Below are 20,287 nucleotides of genomic sequence, written 5' to 3'. Positions count from 1 at the left end.
TATTTTCAGTTCAGTGTTGTAACCAGTCCCAGTGTTGTTGGTGAGTCGTCTACCTGGACAATGATCTTTGAAATCGAGGCAAAAGCGACACTGAGCTCTGTGATGAACAAGCAGCCGATGAAGAAATCACCCAATCCCCTCCTGTAAAACTGAAAGACATACGAGGACAAAGGTTTTCGGAATCTGAACACAGTGCAGTAATCCCTCGCTATATCACAGTTCACTTATTGCGGCTTTAGTGCATCGCAGATTTTTTATTTTTTTTTTAATTTTTTTTTTTACAGGTCAATGTAGTGCAGTTACTCACCTGCACATCTTTAATACAGTTAGCTTTATTGGCTATATGATTTCAATGTGGCAACAATGACTCACACAAGGTCAATTGGATTCTTATTCTAAACAGAAAAAGAAACCTTACTCAGTAATCTCAACTCATACATTTGGTAAGTCACTAAATTGCTTGAGGAGACTTAGAACATAACCGGAAAGTCACTGTTGAAAACACAAGCCACAGTCTTGAATATAATAAATTCACAAATACCAACGCTAGCCCGACAAAAAGCTAATGCACACTCGTATAACAATATTGACAAGTACAAATGCAAGTAAAGAGCAATGTTTAGCTTGATTTTCTACATCTGCGTTCCTATAATGCTTTTTTGCTAACTCCATTGCCAGTTCCGTTAGTGTGAGGAACGGTGCCAATACTAGCACACCTGCCTCTAATAGGCATGTGCCTGTGTAGAGTGTGTGGATTGTGACCTCAAGTGGACAAATAAAATACCTGCATCTCTCTAAAGTATCACGCATTGGCATTGAATTGCACATATGGAACGTATACATTTCTATAATAAATAACTGGTCGTTAATTCACGGATTTCATTAATTGTGGGGGTTTTCTGGAATGTAACCCCGGCAATAAACGAGGGTTTACTGTGTGTGTGTGTGTGTGTGTGTGTGTGTGTATATATATATATATATATATAAAGTGTCATGAGTGTTCAAAACTGACAATCCAATCAATCTCATGTTTCAACACACACTAAAATCTTACCACACCAATGGGTAAGAGAATACCAAGCACTGCCAGGTGATGGAGGACTGTCAACCAGTATCTGGAGAGGAAAGCCTTGAGTGTCATCAGAGAGTGCTTGTTGTACATGCTGTTCCCTCTCAGCCTGTGAGTATGGAAGTGACTCATATACGAGGCATAGAGGTCGATGGCCGAATAGGGATATCCGAACAACAGAAACTCGTTGAGCATCCAGTGACTGCGTATGGGGAGAAGAATTTGGTAGAGTGATATGAACATTGTCGGCCACATTGCCATTGTGGAGTGACAAGGACCAAAGCCAGTGTAAAAATCACATGGCTTTACTTTACCTGTCTTTCATGACATTTTTGCACGATGTCACGGTGATGACTCCGGTCGCAGAAGCCAAGGAAGCGTGGATAACATCCTATGAGCCTGAAAACAGCCACAATCGCCGCCGCATCCCTCATTTAGAAAAACTAATCGAATATAAAATGTACCTATTGACAACGTACCGATTCAATTTCTTAGGGTCAGATTAAAGATGGCAGTTCGATTGGTCACGAAATATAACGATGGCCAGAAAGGAAGTACCCTGAAGCTTCCACTTGACTTCTCCCACTACAGTACTACTACTATTTCTTTTTCCTTTCTATCTTCATGTAGTATGGATGCCTTGTAGCATTATTATTAAGCTACTCAAAAGGTCAATTCAGATTAGTTAAGATGTTAAAAAAATGGGTGTACTGTATGTGTTGTGCCCAGCATAAGTGGCTTTAAAAATTGAATTGAAGCCCAATTATGCCCAGCCTCTCCCCCTAAACACTGCCTTTAAATTAAAAGTACAAACAAAATAAAAACTCTGGAAGTTTCAAACTGGAAAATTGAACTAAAAAAACAAAAGCACTGAGTTACATTTTATTTTCTATGCCAAAGCCTAATGTACATTGTTTTGGCTCTAATAGTAAGGCAGCATTTTATCATCATCAGTGGTAGAAGTTAAGTACACAAACTTTGTGACTATACTACTCAGGTATCTGTACTTCAACTTGAGCATTTAATTTTTTGATGACTTTTTACTTTTACTTCCTCCAGACCCTTTCCAAAAAAAAATTTAGAATATCATGGAAAACTTGATTTATTTCCATAAATCCATTCAAAAAGTAAAACTTTCATAGATGATAGATTCAGGGCCCACAATTTAAACAATTTCAAGTCTTTATTTGTTTATTTTTACATAATTTAGGCTTCCAGCTCGTAAAACCCACAAAATCAGGAATTCAAAAAATGAAGAAATGAAGACTATGACTATGAAGAAATCACCATTTACTTCTCAGTTTTTGTCAAAAAAAAATAAAATAAAGAAATTAGTATCACGTTAAATCAATCAAAATATGGTACTTTCAAAACAATGTGTTAATCTTCAATACTTGGTTGGGAATCCCTTCGCTTTAATCACTCCCTCGATGCGCCAGTTGAGACACTTCCTACGTTGGCTCAGGCTCAGACCCGAGGAACCCGACAGTTGTAGCCCACCTCCCGGATGCGTCTGAATGTGGTGGGTTTTTTTAAGCTGTGACTCCTGCCTCCTTCCACTCTTTCTGGATCTCTGCTCGATTCTTGAAACTTCTCCGTTTGAGTCTTCCCCATATTGAACCCAACTGAGGACAATTTAATGACACCTGGGGAAACCTGTGCAGGTGCTTTGAGTTTCGGACATGATTAGTGTGTGACACAAAATTTGGGCACATTTCTTCACAGTATTCACATTTTTTGAATTCCCGATTTCGTGGATTTTATAAGATTGATGCTCAAATTATGTAAAAATATACAAATAAATACTTCAATACTTTTTGAATGGAATTATGGAAATAAACTTTTCCATGACATTCAAATTTTGGGGAAAGGGTCTACACATGTAAAACCGAACGCAGTTGGTTTTTTTTTTTTTTTACGTTAAGCATTTTTGTTACTCAATTCACAAAGCTAGCCAAGCAGTGGGAACGCATTGTTTTGATAACAAATGTCAAGCAGAGTTGGTTTTTTGTTGTTGTTGTTGTTTTTTAAACATACATTTAAGGTGATTTTTATGCTTGACAGTGTGAGCACTATGTAAGAGTAATGTTAGTTAATTAAAGGGAAAGTATTTTGTGTGCAGGTTTTTTTTTTCTGTTGCGCCAAGTATCACAACAGGTGTTGTTTTGACAACTGACAATAAAAAAATTATTTTTACTTTTGTAGGTATGTTACTAAATCCAGAAAAACGCTCGCTATTTTCTTTCCATTTCGTTGTGCCGGATTTCGGATACGTGAATTTAGCGGCGGTCCACCAAAATTGAGTTTTCTCATTGTTTTGCGCAAGGTAATAAATGTTCTTTCCTGATTTCGTTGTTGGGAAATCCCTTTACCCCTCGTTTTTTAAATGTTCATTTCGGTTGAGATTTTCCTCGATTTTGGTGTCGAAAATCACACGTTCATAGGATTTGAACATGATAGAAAACTTTATGGTCATGATTCACTATTATTATTGTTTTCTGCGAATTTTGAAGTAAATCCGACGATGCGCTTGCTCCAAGTTTGACCCGGAAAATGAGATAGCTCGAGCAGAAGCCATTTAAAAATCTAAAAAAAGCCTGCTGAAACATCACATTTCAACTAATTAGACTAACATAAGGGCATTTTTCTACCAAAGAGTCAAGCTTTCGGTCACACATTTCCTAATGGTTTCGGTCATATATGTCAAACTCAGGCCCGGGGGCCAAATTTGGCCCACGATGTAATTATATTTAGCCCGCAAGACCATATCAAATGTGTATTAAAGCTGGCCCGCCAGCATATAGCACACTAATATTACAAATCCCAGAATGCTTTGCCCCTTCCCTTTCTGTTGTAGTCGTTAGCAACTATGCTACCAGTCTCCTTGGGCAAATTTACACTTCCCCTTCCCAAAAATGGCCAAACAAAAGATGGAAAACGGTTCACTTCCAAGACAGGTGGGAGGCAGATTGTCTGTTCACTAAAGTAAAAGGCAGACCTGTTTGTCGTGTGCGGAGCAAAGTGGCTGTAACAAAGAATATAACATAATTGAAATGTTTTGGGTTTTTTTTTTAAGACCCTTTATCAACTCTTGGGTAGGGACTGTTAATAGTTTGGATTTTTATGGAAGGACATTCTTATTTTTGGGGGGATGTTTTGTTGTTGGCCTTTGAAAAAAGATCTACATCAAAAAGAAAGGCAGTTGGAGATAGATAAATAGAAGATGGAGAGACAGAGGAATTCATGTTATCTATTTAAATACAAAACAAACAAATACCACTGATGTCTTTTATCGCCAATTTGATTTCTCGTGTGTTTATTCCAAATTCAGTATTTAAGCAAAATGTAAGTTTGTTGTCATATGATCAACTTTAACGCTACATTTCTGCAGAGAAGGGAAACGTGCACATCGCAAACTCACAAACAAGGGCTCATTATTCCCTTCTAGCCAATGTTACCTTCTATTTTCATATACAGGCATTCTGAAAATTGTTGTAACATAGCTAACCTTTGTTAGATACATTTGTTGACTTTTTTTATTGTCTTTTGTTTTTTTTTTAATATACTGAAGTAAAGACGTTGAATCAAAACGTTTACCACAGTTATTATTATTTATTTATTTTTAAATACAAAGTATCAGTACTTCTACTGAAGTACATTTTCCACCTCTGTTTATTGCAGGCAAGAAACAATACCGTAACTGTGTCCTCATTGAAGGTGGCGGGTGACACAAATGAACTTGAAGTGACCAACCTTTCGCTGACAATCAATACGTCCGCGTCGCTCCAGCGTGTGAAAGTCCACCTGAGAACTTTGCGGAAGCCGAAGTAAAGTCCAACAAATGTCACAGTTCCACAAGCAAACGTTTTAAGCATGATGATCGTTGGCGTCGCCCTTAAAGCACAATAATGTTTCACTTTAACAACAATAAACCTTACTATTGTACAACAGTACTGTTAAAGATGAACAGGGCGACGAGACGGATATGACGCACAGGAAAGGCGGGGGCAGGAATTTCTATCTATGTCGTGCTTTCACAATAAAGGTTATCACAATAACATTAATTCATACATATATATATATATATATATATATATATATATATATATATACATAAAGCCGCAGCTAAGAAGCTGTTGCGCAAACATCGAAAGCACTTGTTTACCATGAGTAAATTAAAAAAAATAATAATAATGTCAGAGAGAGAAGGTTGCCCGGATGTTTGAGATTTCTTTCACACGCTCGTGCGCGGCCTCATAACTACATTTTCGACTATATCACGTGTAGTATGTAGACAATTACGAAAAGTGTCTGTTAAAAAAAAAAACTCGCGGCTGGAATTGTTGTCACTACAAATGTATACGCAATAACAGCAATAATGGCGATAACGAGCCTACATTTCGCGTACCGTCGGTGTTAGGGACCATCTACAAATTACACATTCCAGGGTGACAAATGTGTAGCAAATCACCACATAGCAAATAATATATATATATCCCCACCCCCCATTCTGTTTAGTGTAGTAGTTGGCAATGGGCGTGCACTACTTACTACAAATCAAACTTTGCTGATATCTTACATTTTGGTTAAACTGTGTGCAATTTATTATCCAAAATATTTACTAAAAATCAATTTTAAAAAAAGCGTTTTCTCATTCTGATTGGTGTCAGTAGTTGGCAAGGGGAGTCCACTACTTATTAAAAGGTCAAACTTTGCTGACGTCTTGCATCATAGAGAAACTGTGTGCAATTAATTGGCAAAGAAATATTCACACAAAAAAAAAAGCAATAAAAAGCCTCATTTGAGAAACTTCACATGTATTTCAAAGGAAAGCCAGGTTTCGCATATTTGTTCTTTAGAAGTTCAGATCTACTAGTTAGTGCTATTCAGATTGGACTTCGGGTGAAGTAAAAGCAAATATTTCACATCAAATGTCTTTTGCATTTCCTTAGGGTTGGCTTCACTTTCAAGATGTTCTTCATTGGGCTTGCGTTTCCTAAGACAGTGAGCTAATTTGATTTATTTAAAAAAAAAAAAAATTGTTTACCCAGAATCACAGCAATCATATATACTGCACATGCATTTTTATTCAACTCATTATAAAATTCTTACATTCCTTTTTTAGAAAAGTGCACTATGCTGGCTGTAACAGGGCACATATAAACAAGGCAAACTAACAGTGCCTAGGAAGATTTACAGTGATGTAATTTAGTTCATGTCTGAGTTGTAAACTATTTTCTTTTTAGAATAGCTGCACTGACATGACAGTACCTTGTGCGTCTCAAACAACTCTACGTTAAAACAGGCGATCTGTTTTGAGTTAATTTTCTTTCCCATGTCTATTGTACAGTCGCTTGGCTTTCTTCAGCAGGAGGTAAAACCAGTAGACTTGGGGCGTGAAGATAGTCAGGTTGCCCGCATTGCAGTGCCAAGGCAGATGGAAAGGTACGTGGTGCAGTGGAATGCCAACTTGCCGCCCGTACATCCAGTACATGAAGGGGAAAATCAAGATCCGACATGTGAAGAACGTCAAGAGGACTAATATGCCATTGATGCTGTGCAGCCTGGTGTTGTTAAGGCCCAGCTGGATCCAAGACAGGAGAGGAGGAGTCAGACAGGATATAAACAAAATTCAGTCATCTCACATAATAGTGTCATCAGCACAGAAAGCCTGTCATAATTTAGTACGTTGGCCATAAGTTAAACATTGAAGATGGAATTAAAACACTAAAAGTAAGAGATTAAAATAAGTAACAAAAAAATGGACTTGGGATTTTACGGGAGAGCCCGGACACCCAGCAGAAAAACTCGCTTGCATCTGTGATCTTGTCCTTTTGGTCACTACCCACACCTCCTGACCATAGGTGAGGGCGGGAAAAATTGTGTTGTGTAAATATGCATTATTGGTGAACGAAGCCCAATGGTGGTGGTGTGTTGTGTACCTGGATGAGGATCTTTCCAACAGAGAGAAAAGGTGTGCTGAGTTCTGTGATGAAAAAGCAGCCGAAGAAGAAATCGCCCAGTCCTCTTCTGAAAAACTGGAAGAGACATACAACATGTAAAAAGTAGGATGTGTGTTACAAACAGACCAATTCTGTTTCACACGCCAAATTCTTACCAAAGCGATGGGCAGGAAAAACAGAACCAGTGCCAAGTGATGAAGGACAAGCAACCAGTCCTTGGAGAGGAAAGCCTTAATTGTTTTCCGAGAGTGGCTGTTGTACAGGCCGCTCTGACTTCTGAGCCTCTGAATATGGTAGTGGCTCAAGTACATGGCAAACAGGTCAGTGGTCATATAGGAAGATCCAAACAATATAAACTCACTGACCAGCCAGTGACTGTGTGGGGAGAGAAGAATTTGTTAACAGTAGAATACAATCAACTATTGATAGACATCATTACAAGTGCAAAGTTACATATGAATATACTACAAATAAACGATATTTAATGTTCAAACAGATAAACATGTTTTTTTTGGGGGTTTTTTTTTTTTTTTGCAAATCTTCACTCATTTTGAATTTTATGCTTGCAACACATTCCCCAAAAAAACTTGACGGGCATGTTTACCATTGTGTTACATCACCTCTGCTTTTACTGACACTCAATCAGCATTTGGGAACCGAGGACACTAATTGTTGAAGCTTTGTCGGTGGAATTTTTTTCCCATTCTTGCTTGATGTACAACGTCAGTTGCTCAACAGTCTGGGGTCTCAGTTGTCGTATTTTGCGCATCATAATGCCTCGCACATTTTCAATGGGTGACAGGTCTGGACCGCTGGCAGGCCAGTCTCCGACTCGCACTCTTTTACTACAAAGCCACGCTGTCGTAACACGTGAAGAATGTGGCTTGGCATTGTCTTGCTGGAATAAGCAGTGACATAACTGAAAAAGGCATTGCTTTGATGGCAGCATATATTGCTCCAAAACCTGTATATACCTTTCAGCATTAATGGTGCCTTCACAGATATGCAAATTAGCCATGTCAGAGACAGTAACACACCGCCATACATATACACAGATGCTGGCTTTTGAACTTTGCACTGATAACAATCCGGATGGTCCAGGACGTCCATGATATCCAAAAACAATTTGAAATGTGGACTTGTCAAACAACAGCACACTTTTCGTCAATCCATCTCAGATGAGCTCGGGCCCAGAGAAGCCGGTGGTGTTTCTGGGTGTTATTGATATATGGCTTTCGCTTTGCATAGTAGAGTTTTAACTTGCATTTGTAGATGTAGTGAGAAACTGTGTTAACTGACAATGGTTTTCTGAAGTATTCTTCAGCCCTTGTGGCGATATCATTTACACAACGATGACGGTTTTTAATGCAGTACTGCCCGAGGGATCTCAGGTCATCGGCATTCAATGTTGGTTTTCGGCCTTTCCGCGTAAAATGCAGAGATTTTTCCAGATTCTCTGAATCTTTGGATTCTATTATGGACCGTAGATGATGAAATCGCTAAATTCCTTCCAATTGTACGTTGAGAAATGTTGTTCTTAAACTGTTGGACACGCCGTTGTTCACAAAGTGGTAAACGTCGGTCACCCAATCCTTGCTTGTGAACAAGTGAGCCTTTCGGGAATGCACCTTTTATACCCAAACATCACATTCGCCTGCTTACAATAAACCTGTTCACCTGTGGAATGTTCCAACTGGGTGTCTTTGGAGTATTCCTCAACTTTCCCAGTCTTTTGTTGCCCCTGTCCCAGCTTTTTTGTAACGTGTTACAGGCATCAAATTCAAAATGAGAGAATATTTTCAAAAAAAAAAAAACAATAACTGTCATCAGTTTGGCCGTTAAATATATTGCCTTTGTTGTACATTCAATTGAATATAGGTTGAAAAGGATTTGCAAATTATTGCATTCCGTTTTTATTTAGCCAATCTGCCTCATTGTTATGGGGTTCATGGGCTCATTTGAATCTTATCTTTGCTCTTCCTGTGTGTTCACTCACATTCACACCTATGGGCAATTTAGTGCTTAATTAACCTAACTGGCACATTTGTGAAATGTTAGAAATATGCAAGCATGGGGAGAACATGTAAACCCAACACAGGAAGACCAGAGCTGTGATTCAAATGTAAAACCTCAGGAGTGTAAAGCAGAGCTGCTAGCCAGTAGATGACCGTGTTTCCCACTGACCAGTTTATATTTTTGGAAAATAGGAAATCAAATACAAATATTTTGGAACGTTACAGTCAATTCATACTTTTTTTGAATTACGAGTGGACTACTTTCTAAACCACAGAAGCAGGTTCAACCAGAACTTGTTTAACTTGAATACAAGGGAGGTTGTACCACTTTTTTGTTACATAGTATTCAGTAGACTCCGACTTTGTCATTTACTCAACTTGAATGCATTTGAAATTTAACATTGCATTTGTTTATATTTATAACCAATATATCCCTATTCTCTTTCTTATTGGAATCTTCACTTGCACTGTTCAATATCCAGGTACTATTAATTTCACATAGTCACACTATTTTTTTTAAATCAACAGAAAATGTTTGGTTGAGCTTCAAATTTGACTTTGGAGGTTCCACTGTTCCACTTGTATCTTATGACCTTAAATTACCTGTCAGTCATGACATTCTTGCAAGATGAAACCACAATTATTCCAGTTGCGGTACAAATTGTACCGTGAATGGCAGAAACAATCCTGGGAAGAAAACACAAACACACGTGGAAATGTAAATTATTCTTTTAAAAAAACAAAACTGACAAGCCATTTTGACCTATGTAGATAACCATCGCTCTCATAATCAATGAATCGATTTGAACTGTTAGTGTTACTGCTTGAACCTGACCCAGACAATAAGGAGTCAAGTGGCACCTGCTGCAATGAAGTTGAAACAACGACCGACCTTTCACTGACGGTCACTACGTCTGCGTCGTCCCAGTGTGGAAATGTAAACTTGAGTATTTTCCCGAGCCCGTAGAAAAGGCCAGGAAACACCACTGCGCCACTCGCCAAGGCAGTAAACATGATGTTGTGCGCCCGCCGTGTCGCCCGACAGCACTTTGCATGCCTGACGCGCAGGTACAGGGAGGCTTCAGCTCCAGCCTTGAGCGGGTTTGGCCGTTGCTCCATTACGTCGGGGTCCGCCATATTGGATGTGGCAAATTCCCCCCCCCCCCCCCGTGAACTACAGTAACACACCTCAATGGAGCAAACTTCATAAGGCGACAACCTTCAAACTGCAGAGTCAATGCCTCTCGTTAATCTATTCACACAAGCATTATTATGTTTGGGAAACCTCAAACAACATGTTTAATTTTTAATCTGATGATTTGAAATGTTAACTTAATTCCCCCCCCCCCCCCCCCAATTACAGCGTTAAATATACTGATACCTGTAAACACGCAAGCAAACAGAAGAATATGAATTGTTTTTGTGCTTACCTACTGTATAGCCTAAACATATAAAGAGTAAATGTTTAAAATAATCACATTAAATAATTATTTTATTTATTTTATAAACGACATGTTTGTGTGTGTGTGTGTGTGCTGTTTCCCCAAATATAAATACACACACATAATGTATTTTGGAAACAGCTAAGCACAAAAAACAATGTATCCTATTTCACTTTTAATCTGATGATTGTAAATGTTTGCTAAATATAGAAATATTAATATTAAATATTTAATCGGTGTCTATAATAACTTTATCCTGAAATGTAGATGTGACCCATTGGTTATCTGAATAGAGAACACAAATATTTAGCATTTAAATGATTTTGAAGAATCATTATTTTATTTGATCAGATAACAAACAAACAAGCAAACATATTTTTACATAGAACATTCATTCATTTTCCATACCGCTTCTCCTCACTAGGGTCGGGGGCATGCTGGAGCCTATCACAGCGATCTTCGGGCATGAAGCGGGGTACACCCTGAACTGGTCGCCAGCCAATCGCAGGGCACATATAAACAAACAAACATTCGCACTCACATTCGCACCTACAGACAATTTAGAGTGCTAAATTAACCTACCATGCATGTTTTTGGAATGCGGGACACTTGTACACTTATTAATACGTCAAGTATAACTTTTGTTTCATGGAATGTAAATTGCATTCATTCACAGGCAAAGAGAATTAAGATGATGGATAATATCAGGAAATTAAAAACGGATCTCTTCTTCATACAAGAAATCCATTTGTCAAAATGTACCGACCCGACTTAAATTTCAGTCAGTCCTTTTCAGCCAGCTATAACAGCAGCAAACAAGGAGTCTCAATATTAACTCATAATAGACGACTTTTTACACTAACTAGCACAATAATTGACCCAGAAGGCTGATACATAATTGTTCATTCAACTATATTTTATAAATCATACACATTAGATAATGTACACGACCCTAATATTGATGGTGCAACTTTTATTCACATTACTCAAAACAGCACTTCCAAAATACATCCAATAATAATTGGCAATCATGCTCCAATTTCTCTCTGAATGAAACAAGGCTTCCTTCTCCAACCTGGGGCTTTAATACTTCTCTACTGAAAGTTCCAGTTTGATATATTTGTAAGGAAGGAATTGGGCACTCCGGTTTCCTCCCACGTCCCAAAAACATGCATGGTAGGTTGATTGAAGATTCTAAATTGCCCTTAGGTGTGAATGTGAGTGTGAATGGTTGTTTGTTTATATGTGCTCTGCGATTGGGAGGCGTCCAGTTCGGGTGTACCCCGCCTCTCGCCCGAAGACGGCTGGGACAGGCTCCAGCACGCCCGCGACCCTAGTGAGGAGAAGTTTTTTTTTAAGTCGTCTTGGGTGGTCTTTTGCTATTTTCATTGAGTTTGGTTAGATTCCTGTTGATAGCGACAAATAATAAGTGAATGGTTCAATAACTGATTCGGTTATAGTTTTTACACTCATCATATCTAAATTTTCATGGTTAGTTGAACTTTTGTTTCCACAGCTTTTTACAATATTTCTTATTTCATCCTTTTCTACTTTGTCAAGAAAAATGCTATTGATAGCATTACATTGTATTTAATTCAATGCTCTATTACTGCTTCATTGCTTACAAGACAAACTCACATATTCAAAGAATTCACTAAATTCGTTAACCTCATTGACATATATATCTTTATTTTCCTTTACAAAGTATTCTGTCAGCGATGTATTTTTGCATTGTTATTTTTAACTACACTATTTTTTATTCCCCATGTAGCTTTTGTTTTGTCTTTATTCTTATTTAATAGTTCACTAGAATAATCGTTCTTTAGTTTTCTGATTACTGTCACAATTTATTTTTGGATTTTTATGTCTTCAGCTTTTTTAGTTTGCAATTTTATGAAACACCTGCACAATTTATTTTTCTTTGCACAGGCATTTTTTTATTCCCTTAGTTATCAATGGTTTCTTTACGCTTTTGTGTGTTTTTGTTTTTAATTTGCAGTGTTTATTATAGGATTTCATCAGTATTTTCATGAATGAATCATATGCCACATTGACATCACATATACTGTCTCCCAACAACTAAAAATGGCAATCACTGGAGACTGACTAGCAGAAAAGCTGTTTCCCCACTGCTTTCTCAGACCTTTATTTTTTAAAAACTTACTTAGTATCATGAGAAATGTTAAAACCAATCAGAGTATCTTAATTCGGAATTAGACTTCTTTGTCTGGAGGCTGAGTTCCACGTGGGAATTCACAATAGTCTATTTACAAATATTCCATTGTACTCCATAGTAGCCACAGTTGATAAATCCCATTGGCCAAAAAAAAAAAAAAAAAAAAAAAAAAAAAAAAAACCTCGATCGCTCCTCTGTGCCACATCCAAGATGGGAGGTGAGGTTGACGCGCGAACCAACGCGCAAGGCGAGATCCATCTATTTAATATCTACGCGCTTTTTAAACGCGTTGCAATACTGAACTTCCGTGTTTCAATTTCTCGGCTCTTCTACTTCTCGTTATTGGGGTTTGCCATAGAAACGGAGTTGTGCATTACCGCCACCTCGTGAAATGCAATGTGGATTATTATTATTATTATCCTACATTGTGTTACTTTCAGCAGCTGCCAAGTAGCAGGAATATCACTTATCCACAGTACAAAAAAAACCAAAAAAACATTCTTAACCGAACCCATTACTTGGTAATATACGCCATCAACATGAAACAATAGTTCAATAAACTTCAATATTAGTGTAGTTGAAGCCACATTAAACGAGCAACTTAGTGCAGACTTGACATGACAAACACAGTAAGTACAGAAACATCTAAACAAGCACACCATTCTACCGCGCACTTCGGTATAATTGACCCACAATGCACTGCGCGCTTCACACGCCAGCAAAAAAACAACAACAATCAAATGCATGTTTTACTAAGGAAAATAAAAATAAAGTGGTGGGAGTGAAATTGCACATTTCTTTGCACTTTTATGGTTCTTTACCAATCGCTTCGTTGTGTTACTGATTAACGAGCCGTCCGCGTGATCAATATTATTTTTTCAAACGTACGGCTGGTCACCAGGCATAAATTAGCACTTAGCGAGAAATACATATGGCTCCAGAGTAACTATTGTTTTTATGAAGAACTGGTCTGACTACTTTTCGTGGGAAAAGTAACACGTTACTTTGCTCGCTACTCACAATGGCGGCATTTTGGAGTAACGAGTTACTTTGTAACTTCGTTATGCGGGTCGCATTACCGGTATCACTGCTGGGGAACCTTCAGAGTGACGAGGTCACGGGCCTTAAGAGTGTGTGCCATTCTGGGTTAGATCCATTGTGATTTGACAGGACTGCTACATTTCATGTATGGCTGAAACATTCATTCATTCAATCATGTTCCACACCTCTGATCCTCACTAGGGTCGTGGGCGTGCTGGAGCCTATCGCAGCGATCTTCGGGCATGAAGCGGGGTACACCCTGAACTGGTCGCCAGCCAATCGCAGGGCACATACAAACAAACAAACATTTGCACTCACATTCACACCTACAGGCAATTTATAGTCTTCAATTAACCTAGCATGCATGTTTTTGGGATGTGGGAGGAAACCGGAGAACCCGGAAAAAACCCACGCAGCCACTGGGAGAACATGCAAACTCCACACGGGAGGATTTGAACCCGGGTCCTCAGAACTGTGAAGCAGATGTGCTAACCAGTCGTACACCGTGTCGCCTGGATGAAACAGATTCAATAAACTGCTGAAAGCAATACTGTTTTGTGGAATTTTATTCATATATCCATAGACCATATTTACTCTTTTTTTTTTAATGAGACTGTCAAAAAGTGACTCATTACAATAACTTTTAGGCATAAATATCTCTCTCTCTTGAAATCTGGTAAATAAACCAAATGAAAACAGTTATGGGTCAGCGTCAGCACCAATGAATAGTACATTCTTTATATTGCATCAGGATATAAAAATACATATCATTTTTTTTTTTTTTTTGTCTTCTTTAAAAACATTCTTTCCATGTTGTTCAACGGCATGAAACAGGAGAGGAAGCCTCATGACGACTGATGAGGACTTAACTGTTACTTTTATAAATATTAATGAATCCGTATCAGATGCAAGCCCATTCACAACGTGGAAACCATCGGTAGCAACAATGCAAGGGGTTAAAAAAAAAAAAAAAAAAAAAAAATATATATATATATATATATATATATATATATATATATATATATATATATATATATATATATATATATACTCACAGTGCCTTCGGCCTCACAGCCATGTTTAGAGGAAAAGAAGTGGCGATGATGCTGACAAAGACAAAAGAGTGTTTTGGTGCAGTCGAAGTGGCCGGTGGGCTGCGAGCGGCTCGTAATCGTGACCAGTCCTGTTACAATTACGCAATGATGACGGTTCTGCTGAAGTCTAAAATGGCAGTAAAGACGATTAGACTAAGGTGATTTACCAACCTCAAGTAACAAAAATGACAACAAAAATATTGAAAAGCAGAAAGGAGGTTTTGAGGCAACCAAGAAAAAGTGAAGGCGCAGTCAGGAGTCGAGCTTGTGGTGCATAGAGACTTGGGAGATGGAGGTGCATGGGTTCCTCGGGTGAATGGGATTATTGCCCTGTGTCTGTCTAACACACAAATACACACACACACACACGCACACGCACACGCACACACACACACACACACACACACACACACACACCTCTACCCTGCATGAAAATGTCAGCGAGAGTACAGACAAGGACGTCGAAAGCTGGGCTGGTGACCACATTCTTGCGGATCCCTTTTCCCACCCTCTCTGCTGAGAGAAGCAGCCTCCATCCTGGCGGAGGCAAGCCTTCGTGCGCGTGTTGTCACACATTTTCCATCCGACTGTCTGTCGAGAGCAGCGCTGCCGTCGTCTGCGAGGCTTCACATGCGCGAGGAGGAGGCCAGCTCGTAGAACAAGACGTAGCCGTCGCTGCTGCGCACTTGGCTGGAGGACATTGGCGTTACTCTGGAGAGGGACAAGTATCACCGTTTATTGTGGCTTGGAGACTTAGATTATTGCAAATATTTAACCTTGATCCATATACAGACCCTTTCCAAAAAAATTGAATCACAGAAAAGTTTATTTCCATAATTCCCTTCAAAAAGTTAAAATTTCATAGATTATAGCTGCAGGGCCCACAATTTAAACAATTTCAAGTATTTGTTTATTTTTACATAATTTGGGCTCCCACCTCATAAAACCCACGAAATCAGCAATTCAAAAACTGTTAATACTGTGAAGAAATGTGCCCAAATTTTGCAGGCCATAAATGTTTTAAACTGCGTGTCACACATTAATCAGCTACTAAACTCAAAGCACCTGCACAGATTTCCCCAGGTGTCATTAACTTGTTTCAGTTTGGTTCAATTGTCTCAGTTGGGTTCAATATGGGGAAGACTGCAGACTAGACAACTAGCCAGAAGACCATCATTGATACCATCCATAGGATGGGTAAGCCACAAAAGTTCATAGCTAAAGGAGGCTGGCTGTTCACAGAGTGCCGTGTCCAAGCATATCAATGGAAAGTCTAGTGGAAGGAAGAGTGCTAACCGTGGGCTTCAGCGGATTATCAACCACTACATTTATTCTACAACTGTCAGGTTCCTCGGGTCAAGCCACTTCTGAGTCTGAGCCAACGTAGGAAGCGTCTCAACTGGGCCAAGGAGCAGAAGGACTGGACTGTTGGTCAGTGGTCCAAGGTCCTCTTTTCCAATGAAAGTAGAGTGCGCCTTTCATTCAGGAATCAAGGTCCAAGGGTTTGGAGGAAGAACAGAACCCAAGATGCTTGAGGTCCAGTGCGAAACATCCACAGTCTGTCATGATTTGGGGTGCAATGTCCAGTGCGGGTGTTGGTAAACTGCTTTCTTAAATCCAAGGTCACCGTAACAGTCTACCAGAATCGTTTAGAGGACTTCATGATTCCTTATGCTGAGGATCTGTTTGGAGATGCAGATTTCATCTTCCACCAGCAAAACCTGGTTTGATGCCCATGCCATCACAGTGTTTTACTGGCCAACCAACTCGCCAGATCTAAACCCCATTGAGAATCTGAAGGGTATTATAGCAAGAGGAAATTGAGGGGCACCAGACCCAAAAACAAAGAAGAACTGACAGCAAGCATCTTGGAAATCTGGGCTTCCATAACTCCCAGGAAATGCCACAGGCTGATTGTGTCAATGCCACAGCACATCGAGGCAATGATGAAAGCAAAGGTATTCCCCAACCAAGAATTGAAGATTAACAAATCATTTTGAAAGTACCCTATTTTGATTGATTTAATGTGACCCTAATTTCTCTCTTTTTTGTTGACAAAAACTGAGAAGTAAATGGTGATTTCTTCACCCCATTCTAATTTTTTGAATTCTTGATTTCGTGGGTTTTATGAGCTGGAAGCCCAAATTATATAAAAATAAACAAATACTAACAAAATTTAATTGTGGGCCCTGAATCTATCATCTATGAAAGTTTCACTTTTTGAATGGAATTATGGAAATAAATAAACTTTTCCATGATATTCCATTTTTGGGATAGTGTCTATATTGTCAATAGCCATAAATAAGAGTAAGAAGTCTGCCCATTATGCTTAAACATCCGGCCGTCTCATCTCTGTGCCTAAAGTCCAGCCTGTGGCCATTTGTGGCCCGCTCCACCGAAATAGCTTAGTGATTATTGTTTTTTTCTTGAAACTGCTTCGCATATATTGACCTTAAGCATACTGAATTGGTTTTAGCACATTTTGCACGAGGTGCGACGGCACTGTTCTTCCTTCCATTTTCTTTATGTGGCCCTCAGTGTAAAATGTTAGACATCCCTGACCTCAGTCGGTGGTATATCCTCCTTTGCTTTTATTTCCAAACCCTGTGAAGCGGGATATTGGTGTGACATATAACATGCTTTCAACACAACATGACGGGAGAAGTGGCTGTCAAGTCTGACAACTGAAATCCAAGTCTGCGGCATTGTGGACTAGCCTTATACCTCCCTCTTATACTAAGGCGGAAAACCGCCGGCTTGACTTGAAAAAGAAGCAGAGAATTTTGGTTTTCACAGGGGCCTGATGTCGTCAACTCTCCTTTTATATTGAGGGGTCTGCTGATGTTTTTCAACACAAACGCATGGAAGAGTTAAGGAGTGAGAGTCTGACGATGTCATTAAAGAAATGCTCACCTGGAAACAACATAAACAGTGGTTGAAACACTGAGCCCACAAAAAGTGGAATTGCGAGATAAAGCTGAGGCTTACCTTTCAATTAAAGGTAAAAGTCAATATCTGAGTGAGATAATCTCGTGTCAACTCCTATTGGCTCTAGAAATACTGAAGGTGGCATGCTGACACAAGCTGAACTAGAAAGGTAGATTTCCACCATGGTGGAAAGAATGTGCTGTGCATATGAAGACAAAATGAAGCTTGATAAACAATATGATAAAAAAATACTTCCAGATATTATATTACAGGTGAATTTTTGTTATGGTTATAGCAGATAATCATTATGTAGTCAGAAGACGACAGCAAATGGCAGTGAAATATGAAGGTGTTATTATGAAAGATTCCCAGCAGTCTGTGGTCCATGAATAAGGTGTGAAAATGAAGTTCAACAAACAAAATAAGACAGTAATGATTAATTGTTCCTTGCTAAATAAATCCCCACAAAGTTAGTAGCCATGGTTGATGGATCAATGCTTGATGAAAGAAACTTTTGAACCACCAAACTATTTTGGAGTAGTGTTTCTAAAAGTGTGATACGCAGGTTCCCTCTAGTGGTATGTAAAACAATCAATTAAATACAAAAACAATTTCTATTTCCATCTATCCATTTTCTACACCGCTTATCCTCACCAGGGTCGCGGGTATGCTGGAGCCTATCCCACCTATCTGCGGGCAGTAGGCGGGTTACACCCTGGACAGGTCGCCAGCCAATCGCAGGGCACATATAAACAAACAACCATTCACTCCCATTCATACCTACAGACAATTTAGAGTCTTCAATTAACCTACCATGCATGTTTTTGGGATGCGAGAGGAAACCAGAGTACCCGGAGAAGACCTACGCAGGCACGGAGGGAACATGCGAACTGCACACAGGCGGGGCTGGATTTGAACTGAGGTCCTCAGAACTATGTGCTAACCAGACGCTCACCGTGCCACCCAATTTACATTCATTTAAAATATGAAATACAATCAAACATATTACAATGAAGCTTGTAGCTTCGACTACAGCCTGTTTAAACGTGTACAGTTCAGTTGTATTGAACTTTTAAGTATAATACATTTGCATGTAATCTGTTTACTAAGTTACCGTTTACTACGTTAGTGTATTTTAATGTTGGCCATTTTGACAGTGCTTGGAGAGCTCAGTATTTTTTGGGGTGGTCGTGTAAAAAGTTTGAGAACCACTGTTTTAGAGCATTGTATCATTTATTTGAACAGTTAACCTTAATGTGGTTCTTGTTTTATTTACTAGTGTCACTTCACAGGAAACGGACTCGGTCAGAAACATTCCTCAACATATAATAAATCCAGGGAGCTAACTGATTGACAGATGCAAATGAAACACTATTCTAGTCACCAAATGTGTTTCATGAAGGGCTCTCTTTTAGTCCAAGGTCACTGTTCAAACGTACCTAGAGTCGTTGAAGGTGTACCACTCCCCAGATGTTGGGTTGCGACAGTAGGCTGTGTAGTGACCCCCCATTGTGGTGCCTGAGTGGTTGGACACAGCATACAGGTTGTACACTGCATTTACTAAAAGAGTACAAGAGTAAAAGGGTTAAAGACATGAGACAAAAGAATGAAACACATGAGACAAAACAATGAAACATTATCATCCTTGAAATATAGCTTCAAAGGATGTACACCTGTACAATAGATACGTAGGGTATTTTGTTTGCAAACTTACTGCTGTTTTCGGAGGCAAACTCTCGCAAGTCAAGATCCTTCAGAGGGAAGTTGACAAAGGTTGACAGTTTGCTGGTTCTTCTTGCTTCCGAGAAGCGTTTGAGGTCTGCACAGCAAAGCGTCAAGGAGCAGGTTTTCTCTCTTTACCTTTTTAGAACACTTGTTTGCAACACCAATGCAAAACATTATCCAACTATAGATTGATCAGTCGTGGTGGCACTGGTGCTGAGTGATTGGATTTTAACATTTGATTGGAGTCCAATACACAGACATAAAATCGAAAAGTTCATTTTTTAGTTACAGAACAACTATGACTTGGCTTTCGACTGACTAACACATTTCAGCACATCATCCTGTCCTGTAGGTGTCCCTGTGGGTTTAAGTTCTCTGTAGAAGTTGGAACCTTTTGTCAAGGAGCAGTTATTGCTCGTGGTAGCAGAATAAACATTAAGTCACCAAGGACCTGAAAATCAGTCAGATGGAATTAGTCCTTGATATTTGCAGAATCTTTTGAAATAATCCAAATGAATTGTGTATGTATGCACTTGAATGTAGTAGCATCATAAAGGCGCCAAACATTTTTTGTGAGCTTCAATCTATCAAAACCTGTGAATTGACTGAAGGGTCAGATACTGAAGAACTAGCCTATGTATGCCGCTTCACATTCTAGGTATGTTAGCATTTCTGTTAGATGAAACTATGTGATTTGGCTGATCATTTTGGTGTTTAATTATACATTGTTTAATTCTCTTTTGCTTAATGTGTCAGTTTTACAGTGAATCTCAACTGGGAGGGACAAATAAACAGCTTGAAGGAAGCACACTTTGTCTCTTATGTTGAGGAATG

General features: G+C 39.0%; 2 protein-coding genes and 1 pseudogene across 5 annotated transcripts in view; all 3 read right to left on the bottom strand.

Moving 5' to 3' along the window:
- Positions 1 to 5,053, bottom strand: part of LOC133405505 (TLC domain-containing protein 3A-like) — a 6,113-nt pseudogene extending 1,060 nt beyond the window's left edge.
- A 1,083-nt stretch (positions 5,054 to 6,136) lies between these two features.
- Positions 6,137 to 10,142, bottom strand: LOC133405170 (TLC domain-containing protein 3A-like). Its single transcript, XM_061681901.1, has 5 exons — positions 9,940 to 10,142; positions 9,651 to 9,734; positions 7,188 to 7,407; positions 7,012 to 7,107; positions 6,137 to 6,653 (listed from the first exon to the last, which is right to left on the bottom strand). The coding sequence occupies exons 1-5, from the start codon at positions 10,059 to 10,061 to the stop codon at positions 6,390 to 6,392; spliced, it is 786 nt and encodes a 261-aa protein (XP_061537885.1). The 5' UTR covers positions 10,062 to 10,142; the 3' UTR covers positions 6,137 to 6,389.
- A 4,626-nt stretch (positions 10,143 to 14,768) lies between these two features.
- usp2a (ubiquitin specific peptidase 2a) overlaps positions 14,769 to 20,287 on the bottom strand; it is a 59,917-nt gene continuing 54,398 nt past the window's right edge. For all 4 annotated transcript variants that reach the window (XM_061682029.1, XM_061682031.1, XM_061682032.1 and 1 more), the window contains 3 exons: positions 19,443 to 19,547; positions 19,168 to 19,288; positions 14,769 to 15,511 (listed from right to left, as the gene is read on the bottom strand). In XM_061682029.1, coding sequence (XP_061538013.1) covers positions 15,427 to 15,511; positions 19,168 to 19,288; positions 19,443 to 19,547 — 311 coding nt within the window. In that variant the 3' untranslated portion in view covers positions 14,769 to 15,426. The remainder of the gene's footprint in view (positions 15,512 to 19,167; positions 19,289 to 19,442; positions 19,548 to 20,287) is intronic.

This window comes from Phycodurus eques, chromosome 7, assembly GCF_024500275.1.
Source record: "Phycodurus eques isolate BA_2022a chromosome 7, UOR_Pequ_1.1, whole genome shotgun sequence".
NCBI classification, from domain to species: domain Eukaryota; kingdom Metazoa; phylum Chordata; class Actinopteri; order Syngnathiformes; family Syngnathidae; genus Phycodurus; species Phycodurus eques.
Note: the sequence above shows the minus strand (reverse complement) of the source record. Positions and strands in the feature narration are given on the sequence as shown.

What these genes read in the sequence shown, in the direction of transcription:
- LOC133405170 (XM_061681901.1), bottom strand. Translation starts at nt 10,061, where the DNA reads ATGTTTACTGCCTTGGCGAGTGGCGCAGTGGTGTTTCCTGGCCTTTTC. An exon ending in GTAGTGACCGTCAGTGAAAG is followed by an intron (nt 9,735 to 9,939) that starts GTCGGTCGTTGT and finishes TTTTCTTCCCAG; the next exon opens with GATTGTTTCTGCCATTCACG. An exon ending in AAGAATGTCATGACTGACAG is followed by an intron (nt 7,408 to 9,650) that starts GTAATTTAAGGT and finishes CTCCCCACACAG; the next exon opens with TCACTGGCTGGTCAGTGAGT.